Source organism: Condylura cristata, unplaced genomic scaffold (genome assembly GCF_000260355.1).
Source record: "Condylura cristata isolate star-nosed mole 26May11 unplaced genomic scaffold, ConCri1.0 scaffold00033, whole genome shotgun sequence".
Taxonomy (NCBI): Eukaryota; Metazoa; Chordata; class Mammalia; order Eulipotyphla; family Talpidae; genus Condylura; species Condylura cristata.
The window spans coordinates 9,832,182-9,842,445 of record NW_004567134.1 but is presented as its reverse complement, the minus strand read 5'-3'; the positions used below and the strand labels follow the sequence as shown (position 1 = coordinate 9,842,445).

Sequence of the window (10,264 nt, the reverse complement as noted above, 5' to 3'; positions counted from 1 at the left end):
GGGAGGAGGGTCAGGGGGAGGGGAGGGGCACTGCCATGTTACAAAGAAAGACTCTGAGCATCAGAGATGGACCACTTGCCCAGATCATGATCTGAGGACATCTGTCCCTATGCACCTGACCTGCCATCAGCGCTTCTTCCAACATACACTGCCCTGTTCTGCTAAGTCTCTGGGGCGGTGCAGTGCCTTCTGCTAAGCAGGCCATCAGTGGAAAAGACATGCAGGAGGCAGTTTAATGACAACACAAGATGAGACATGACCGATGTTTGGCAGACCGGCCCGCTATTCTAAAGTGCTCAGAGACTCAATATATAAACTAGGATTCTTTGCCCCAAGACATCTGGCTCCAGCTGTCTCCTCAGTCTCCAGCAGACAAGCTTTCCCATGCCTCTCTGCATCTACTGGTGCTCCTGCCCAACTTTCTGAATTAGAGCTCAGAAATGGGGCAGCCTACATGGGGAGAGGGGAGGCAGCAAAGTCTCGCGTGCTCACCCCAAGCCTCAAGCTAGAAGCCATGCAGGGGACCGCTCTGGCTGGTCTCCAAAGCAGGTGCTGTCCTCTCTCCTCCCTCTCTCAGCAACTGAAATAACTACTTGGTAAGAGCTCACTTTCTCTGCTTACCACCTTCCTGACTCTGTCCAATGCTTATTTCTGGAGGGAAGGTCTCAACTCTCAGATCTCAGTTTCTGTGAGCCCAGGAGCTAGCTATAGGAAGCTGGAGCCATGAGCCACTAAGATTTAGTGACTAGTCATGACTTAAGATCTCTGAGTCGACCTAGTGTATGAGGCATTTGGAAGTTCACCTTTTGCTAAGGACAGGGTCTTCATAAAATTATAGTTATCAAACTGAAGAAATGCCAGCAAGGGCCCTGCAGATTTCAAAGATAGCCTGAAGCTAAGTATCAATAGAATGTCTTCAAGCATTTGGGAACCACTGCCATTCTTAGAGGAAGAAAAACTCCAATTAGGCTGTCACAAAAAAAAAAAAAAAAAGCTTAGAACGATCACTTAAAATTTTGGTTTATAGTAAGATATTTTACATCAACTTTCTGAAAATCACCCACTCTCCATTCTGAAGAGTGAAGTCTAAAGGAAGTCTGTATGCTGCCAAGGAACTACTTAGAACAAACACACTGATCTTTTGATTTATTCACTTGGTTGTACCCAAAAGAAAGATAACAGCATACGATGGATTTAAAAGTACGGGTGTGTTTAGCTTTATATGTGGATTTATACCCAGTTCTCATACAAGAATCATTAAAATTAATGGGCTCAAACTGAAGTTTGTTCAATACATTTTGAAAAGCTCTACAGTCTGAGATTAAAAAAAAAAAATGATGCCTGAAGCAGTCGTTAAAAAGTAACAGTAAATTTTCCCACAGGGACAGATACATAAATAGCAAGCGTGAAATACCTACCCAATGGCAGTTAAGAAGAATAATGTGGAATAACAAAAAGTACATACTATATAAAATATAGAGTTTTTTGCAGGGTAAGAGGGTAGATTTGATTTAACCAAGATGATGATGGATTTGTATTTTTAATTAATACTCCTTAACAATGGGTATGGGTAGCCAGAAAACAATCATCTGGGGTTAAAAATTGGCTCTGAACAAACAACCCAGTCAAAAAATGGGCAGAAGAACTAAAAAGGCACTTCTCCAAAGAGGAAGTGCAAAGGGCCAACAGGTATATGAAAAAATGCCCAACATCACTTAAAATCAGGAAAGCAAACCACAGCCACAATGAAATAGCACCTCACTCTGGTGAGAATGGCCCAAATTTAAAAAAAAAAAATCAACAAATGCTGGTGAGGATATGAAAAAACAGGAACCTTCTCATAGTGCTGGGGGAAATGCTAACTGCTCCAACCACCATGGAAGGCTGTGTGGAGGTTCCTCAAATTACTAAAAATGGAGCTTCCATTGACCCAATGATTCCATGCCTAGAAATTCCATGTCAAAAAACATTAATTCAAAAGGAAACCTGCACCCCTGTGTTTATTGCAGGATATGGAAACAATCTAAAAGCCCCAAAACATTTAATTGGGTCAAAAGGATGTGCTATATATACGCAATGACGTATTAGTCACAATCAAAAAGATAAACTCATGCCATTTCCAGCAACATGGATGGAGCTAGAAGGGGTAAAGCTCAGTGAAATAAGTTAAAAGGCAAAAGAAAATATCAGATGGCTTCACTTAAAGGAGGTGTACAGGAGAACTGAGCAGGGTCAGAGGAGGAAAAAGAGACAAAACTATCAGGAAAATTATAGACCTGAGACATCCGGCAAGGGAGGGACCGGAAGGGTCAAAACAAGGGAGGGAAGAGCACAGAGGACTGGTGTGACAGTTCATGGGAGGCCAGTGATGGGCGCTTTATGGGGACAACACAAGAGTGGAGAAGCCAACAATTGTACAAAAACCAACAACAATATAAGAAAATAAAGTAAGAATATAGAAAAAAATGACTTTGACAAACCGAGGCATGCCAAGCATTAAAGAGCTGGGAGTTTAATGTAACATTTGGAGACCTGCTTTGAATATATTTTAAATCTCCAATGTCAAACTATTTTAAAGCAAGCTAGCTGACAAAATCTTTAATCTGGAACATTCCTGAAAGTCTTGGGTGTTTTGCTATAACACAGATAGATCAAAACTTAGCACCAATCTCTGAGCACAACCCACGCCCTCCCCGCCCCCTCGCCCCCATAAAAGTCAACAGCCCAAATCTTTGCACCCTGAAGGAAAACAGGGTCACTTACCATGGATAGCACACAGGTGAAAGATGAGTTTACTTTCAAGTGCCTTTAGATGATCGAAGTTCTCAACTTGGAAGACCTGGTTGCTGTCCCCACTGATCTCCTCTAGCTGGGTCCTGTTGGCACCATATACCCCCACCGAGAAGATGACCACCCCTGTACCCCGGAGAGCCTTAGCTGGAATGCTCACATCATCCTGTGCCTCTCCATCTGTGATGAGGATGAGAAACTTTCTGACATCAAAACGGGCCCCCTTGGAGGGGGTGAAGTATTGTGGCATAAAGTTCAGCGCATTTCCAGTCAAAGTGTTGTAGCCTATGAGGGACATACGGTCTATAGCGTTCAAAATTTCTTGCTGTGTGAAGTACTTGTCAAGCTGGAACTCTTCCTTAGTATCCCCACTGAACTGAACAACACCAATCCGGGTTTTGTCTGCACCAATCTGAAGCTTAGCGACCAGGTTCTTCATAAAGTTTTTCATTTTGTTAAAATTGTTATCTCCTATACTGCCAGAGCTGTCCACCAGAAACATGATGTCAGGCTGCATGTCTTCACATCCTGCATGTTGTCAAAAAGATCAGAAATAAACCAGGTTGGCAATTGTTCCTACATTATTATGTAGGAGAATAACACATGCGCTAGTCAGAAAGCATGGACAATTAAGTGAAGAGAGATTACAGTGTTTATTATACTAAACCTGTAAAGATCCTCTGATGTCATTACACTCATTTTATAGATGAGGAAATCTGAGGCTCAAGTAGAAAAGTGAGTTGAAATAAAATCTGCCTAAAAATCACACCGTGCTCATATGCCTCACCACGGCAGTGGGTTTTTTTCAAGGTCCCAACATTCTAGGCCCCTTCCTGCCTGACTTCTGAGATAGCCTCAGGGCAGTCTGGAGTAGGAAAATGACCTTGACAATTCATGACTGAGGGGCTGACTCCCTCCATGGTGATAAAGGAAGTTGCCAGATTTCAATGGGACAGCTGGTCCCATTGGCTCAGTCTGGCTATGTGTCTGCCTAAAGCAACGAATGAACAGAGATAACAAGCTTTTCTTGCTTTGCTTACCTTTTTCAGTGCAGATGCCATAAATGACATCTCTTTTTATGTTCTTTAATGCATCAAAGTTGTTCCCAAAGAAAACCCTTTCTTCTTTCCCAGCAATTTGTTCCAGTTGTGCTACAAGGGCGTTCCCGATGCCCACTGCATAAACGGTGACGTGTTCCGCCCTCAGTCTCTCCGCAGGTTCCAGGACTCTGTCGTCGGATTTCCCATCAGTCAGCACAATGAGGTAACAGGGGACCTGGCTAGACCTGTGCTTCCTTCCCTCCTGAATTTTTGACAGCATGACATGCAGGGCCTTTCCAATGAAAGTCTTGCCTTGCAGTTGCCTGATATTAAAAATAGCCTTTTTTAAGTCCACAGCATTAAAGTAGTCATTGCTAGCGAACTCCACTTGCACACTGCTGGAATACTGCACAACTCCAACCTGGATTTTGTCTGGACCAATGTAGAACATCTCTACCACCGCTGACATGAACTCTTTGATTTGATCAAAGTCTCGTCTCTGGATGCTCGATGAACCATCAATGAGGAAATAGATGTCAGCCTCTTTTGTATCCACACAACCTGTAAAACAAAAAAAAGGAAAACTGACTAATTACAAGAAATCTGGAGAGAACTCTGCCTGGGGGCAGCTAGAGGAACATGAAGGTTCGAATGAAAGGCAACTGCACATCTGTATAGAGCCTGTCCACCTCTCCTTCATGTCCGTCTCCTACGAAAGAATGCTCCCACTGTCTTAACGGTCTGATGGTCACTCTAGCTAGCTGTTCATTGACACTGGGTAGGAGAAAGTACATACTTTTAAAATTCAAAATTCAGGTTATTTATGCAAGTAGCTGGTTGAGTGTATGAACTGCTCTTTAAAATACAAGACAACTTAGTCATCTCAGGAAATTTGTTTTATCTTTTTTTCAATGATGTCATGAATATATTTTTTAAAATTTTTAATTAAATAAAGAATAGGTTTTTTTGAAAGATGTGATTACAGGCGATTTCATTTTCTTCTTTGGCACAAAGGCACAATCAAACTGAGGTCGCTGTGACAGAACAAGCCTGAAGGGCTCACTTTATGGTCATCAATACTGTGAAAATATTTCATAGCTAACATTTTTTATGTTTTATTATCAAATGATTTACATGCTAAAAAAATCTCCCCTGTAATCATTCAGTGATTGTTAGTAAATTTGTGAAATTTTGCAACCATCACCAGCATCAAGTTTTGATAACTCTTCAAATCTCCCTTATCCAGTTACTGGGTTGTCAGAAAAGTCATGACATTATTTTTCTGTTTTTCAAGCAAGAGTTCCAAGCCCAACACACCGCCTTGCCCCTGCCCCAGTCCTAAGCAATAACTCACATCATTTTTGTGCTAAGACAAGCATACCTACCTGTTTTATCAAGATCCATTCTTTCAGCACGTGTAGAAATTTGGGACCACACTTCATTCTGGAACTTTTTCAGGAACTTGTTGCTGTAACGTGTCAAATCCGCATAGGATTTCAGCTTGGAGATCGTCTGTTCTGGAGGGTAAGAAGCGATCTCCTCCAGCTGGCTGATGTTGGCACCTTCGATGCTTATGGCGAACACTGTGGTGCCATCCAGCCGGAGGCTCAGGGCGGCCTCGCGGGCCTGGTCGGCGGAGGGCTGGGCTGTGAGGAGCACCGCCACCTGGGGCACGCCCTGCGCCCGCCTGCTGCCGCCCTGCGCCGAGAAGCCCTCTCGCCTCAGCTGATCCAGGGCCGCCCCGACCTTGGACTCCCCAGTGCGGAGAGAAAGCTTCCGGATGTGCTGCTGAAATTCTGACTGGGTTTTGCTTGAATTCAGAAAAAAAATGGTCTTGGCCGTCTCGCCATAACTCATAAGTCCAAGCCGCACACAGTTGTCCCTGACATCCAGCGCGGAGGTGACGTTCCTCAGGAAGCTCTGTAAGTCCCTCAAGTTGCGCTCACTCCCAACTGACTCATCCACCACGAACATTAGGTCAGCAAGTGAATCCTTCTGACAAGTCTCGGGGACGGGAACTATGGAGAGAGGAAAAGTCCGAGGGTTGGCACAAAGGCACAATCAAACTGAGGTCGTCGTGGTGGCAGAACAAGCCTGAAGGGCTCACTGAGCTCACAGGCTTTGCGACGCTGTTCCCTGTCTAAGAATGCTTCCTATGTCACCCAGCTACCTACGTGATTTTCAAGACCCCCATTAACACCTCCACCACCTCTACCACCCTCACCGTCACCTCACCACCGTCACCTGCACATTCACCACCACCACCTTCAAGCGCAAGGACCAGAGATGCACTCGCAGAATATCTCTAAGGCAGGACAGAGAACGCACATTTTATGTGACTATGTTATTTCCTTATTTTATTAACTCTACATACGGGATGGTTTCACTTATGTGTGTAGTATAGAGGAACCAAACAAAAGGTTGGGAAGACAAAACTTGCAAGCTGACCGGAGAGCTGAGGGATACAGAAAGGGGGGCGGAGGGGCCAAAGTGGGAAGCAAGAGCACAAGGGACTACGGTCATGGAGCACTATGGGGGCACAGCAAGCACTGCCCCCCCGTTGGCGAGGACGCGAGGAATATACATAAACTCAAAAACAGAGAAAATGATGCCAATAAAATAACCTACTTAAGATAGGTAAATAAGACACCAGCTCAGGGTCAGGCACTCTGTAGGCCCCAAATGAGGCATAAAGCCAAGTTGCCATTCTGCCCTCATGGCGCTATGAGCTCCCTGGCGGGGGCAGGGGCCCAACACAGAAAAGGGTCATGATGCCGTGTGGAAAGCACCACTGTGGCTACTTGCGTACAAGGAACCATGTGAGCCCCAAAAGAAACGTGAAAAGAAACCCTTCGGGAAGACAGGCTGCAAGTTGTGAGCAGGATAACTGAAGGTGCTGGAGGATTCCTGACAGAGAAGTGGCGCAAGCGAAGGCAGAAGGGAGGAAGAGCACAAGGCGCTGTGCGCAGGCTCCCAGCACTTAGGCGCGGCTAATCACAGACGCTGCCTCAGAGTAGTGAGAGGACAGTGCTGAGCACAGGGACTGGCCAGCCTCTCCCACCAGAGCTCCCTCACCTCGGACCCCTCCTCACCTTGCAGATCCACCTCGGGCGCCCTCTCCCTGTACTGAGTCGCATCCCTGATGATCTGCATCATGTTCTGGGAGAAGGTGCCGAGGTCTCTGACTGTCCGAAGACTGAAGTGGAACCCAGGCGTGGCCATGGCCCTCAGGCTGTCCTCAGATGCCCTCTGCAATCCCACAGAGACGATCCTCACTCCGTCCTCCCGCAGGGCCCTGGCAGCCTCGTCCACGTCATCCTCAGACTCAGCCGAAGCCAGGACCACCAGGATGGGGGGAAACTGCTTCTTGTCTCTGCCGTTTGTGGGTCTGGAGAAATAGGTCCTGTGCGCCTCCCGGAGAGCGTTCCCGATGCGCAGGGAGCCCCCCAGGAAATTGAAGTTCTTCTTGAGGTGGTTGAGCATGGGGTTCCTGCTCTTGAAGGTGCTCAGCTGGAACTCGCTGTGGAGCGAGTCGCTGTACTGGGCCAGCGCCACGCGGTGCTTGCTGGGCTCGATGGGGAGGCTGTTGATCACTTTGCTGATGAAGGTTCTCACAAAAGGGAAAGACTTAACTCCCAGGTGGTCAGAGCTGTCCACCAGAAACACGACGTCTGCATACTCAGGGCCTGGTTCTGCCAAAACAACAGGACAGCAAACCAAAATAAGGTGGTGGTGAGCCGGCCTTTCCGTTGTCGGTAATCATTTGAGACCCTGACACACTGACCTAGTGTCGTGGTAACCCAGAGTCCCAAAGCCAAAAAGAAGAAACTGAACTTGTGTTTTGCTAAGATGTGAAACGTGAGAACTCTGGTCAAGTCAGAGAGCAGATTCTTCTTTCTGAACTCCATATTGGAGGCAACTGACATTTTATTTTTCCATTGTAGACACCCAAACTCTGATACTGTACTGAAGAACAGACCACATGACACTAGAAAGTCCCAAAGCGGGCTGTGGGCAAACAGCAACTGTTAGAAGCAGTATCGGGAAGGTGGCTGCCTTGGGCTGGAGGCCGTCCGTAGAAGCAGATCTGGGGTTGGGTGACCGGCCGGAGTGCGGAGAAGCGGGGTGTCTACCCCTGGCCAGATCTCAGAGGCGTGCCAGCTGCACTGGTCAGGTTTTTGCATCCTCCCCTCAGGCCATCACTGCCTACAGACCACCCAATGGGACTGTGGGGAAGGAGCAGAGAGGAATGGGCTCAACCTGCAGGGAGAGCCAAGAGCAATTCTCCTGACAGCGTGGAGTATGACTATGAGGTGGTGCAGGCAACACCCACAGCAGCTGGGGGGAGTCGGGGTGGGGGGAGAGAACAGTGCCACCAGCACCTACTGCAGCCAACAGCCACCCAGCGCCGCGCTCAGAGCTAGCAGCGTGCTGGTCAGGGCCTAAGAGCCACACCCAGATGACACTGAAAGACACTTGGACACACAACAGGAAACCCTAGCGGAGCACAGTGCAGAGTTAAAAGCACGTCTTTGTGCTGTGTTAGTGATTACAGGAGAGTAGAAAAGCCTACCGGCCCGCCACCCCACTGACTTTCTGCCTCTCCCCTCTCACTCTCACACACGCGCTCTCTCTACCCCCCCATCATAAAAGGGGAGTATAACAACACACATATGACTATATGGAGAAGGAAAGGTAGGTTGAGGGGTGCGCACGTGTGCGTGTGCGTGTTCTCCTTCCCCACATGTATGTCTGGTCTGTGTGTGTGCGTGCCCACGCATACATATGCAAATACCTCAAATTCGTAAAAAAAAAAAAAGAATACGTAGAATTTCATTCTTTTTTTCCCCTTTTTTTCCATTTACGGAGGTCAAGATGCAAACTGCCTAGACACAAAGGCGCTGCTTCTGCATGTGACACCAACTGGGGACGAAATGAGCATCCTCCAGTGGGGTGAGCCGTCCGTGCCTTCTGCTGGTGACTTTTTTCTGTCATTTCTGAGAGATCAAGATGGCTGTTGCACACCTCCAACCACAACTCCCCACTATTTACCTTGTTTTTTTTTTTTTAATTAAACAAATACATTCTTAGCTCTAGCTTTAAAAATAAATGTTTACTGAAATGTAAAAAAATATTTATTGTCCGAAAACACATAAAATATACTGGTACCTGGGCTCTGAAATGCCATTGTTTTTGTCCAAACAAACAGGACAGGTATAATTAGGAGGATCTTCATTTTGTTAGTGAAGGTTTTCTGATTTTAATCTGTAAAAGAAAATATTTATAGTAAGAAGAGTATCACTGCATGCCAGGAAATGACGCCTGGGAAAGCCGTGTCTGTGTGCAGCATGCAATAAGCAGTGTCCAGGAAGCACTGCAGGCCGGCTCAAACCCTCATCAGCAGTTGGCGCACCTCAGGGGGACACAGAGAGCTAGGGTTCGCTGAGCCCTTTCCATGGTACGGGTGCTTTTCTTGGTGCTTTACAAGTTTCACCTAAGTAAATCCTCCCAGCAGTCTCACCAGAAGCTACGACTGTTATAACCAAGTGCCACAGCGGGAAACGGCCACACAGAGCTCCCGCAGGTGACTGCGCCATGCTCTTGCCACAGTAAGCCTTGTACAAAATCTGTGTCCCCGCCAAATTTAGGCTATTCTTCACCCTTGACTGTTATGACTATCGTGCATATTATAACTTGGTTCCGCAAAGCCAATAGCTACCCATGTTCATTTCACTCTCCTCTCCTTCTGCAACCAAAAGAACAAGACTAACTGAAAGATGGAAAGAAAAGTCAGATCATCTCCCTTTTTGCCTCCCACCTCATTTCCCTTGTCCCCAGTGTCCACCCTCCACTCTTCCTGGGCAGTCATCCTAATGCAGGATATCCTGGACTGACCCAGCACACATGGGCCAAGAACAGGCTCTAGAGCTCCAGCAGAGAGATAAACTCGAGAACTGCAAACTCCAGCTGTTCTGGGGCTCCAGCTGCATTATGTCCAACTAAGAATAAGAGGCCTGGTGAGGTTGTGTGTGTCCAAGATCACATAGTTAATTCAAGGTAGACATGAGGATGGAATTCTAGACCTTAGCCCCGCTGGTGCACTGATTCATTTCTGGAACCTCAGGAACGTGAAGGAGCAGGAGGCTTATGAGCAAGAGCTGCAAACGCTGATAGTTACCAGGCTGGCAGAGATGAACTGGCAGCCACAGGACAGACGTGAGGAAAGAATAGCAGCTTTCAGTCACTTTATGCCTCTGGGCCAGACCCATCCTCTTCTTTGGCACGTATCACATTTTGCCTTGTTCTCTGGTTACTGAAATGGTTTTCTTAGTCTCCCACCCAGAAATGCCCAGAAACATACACATGCACATGTGTCTACTTGAGCACACGAACACACGCCACAGACACCTATACGCTTAGTGAAGACAGGCCTG

At 46.9% G+C, this 10,264-nt stretch overlaps 1 protein-coding gene across 1 annotated transcript in view; it reads right to left on the bottom strand.

Annotated features, from left to right (window-relative positions):
• Positions 1-9,066, bottom strand: part of COL6A5 (collagen, type VI, alpha 5) — a 59,672-nt gene extending 50,606 nt beyond the window's left edge. The window contains 5 exon segments of the mRNA XM_012732076.1: positions 2,764-3,318; positions 3,831-4,391; positions 5,216-5,848; positions 6,923-7,522; positions 9,000-9,066. Of these exon segments, the coding sequence (XP_012587530.1) occupies positions 2,764-3,318; positions 3,831-4,391; positions 5,216-5,848; positions 6,923-7,522; positions 9,000-9,066 (2,416 nt within the window).
• Positions 9,067-10,264: the final 1,198 nt, after the last annotated feature.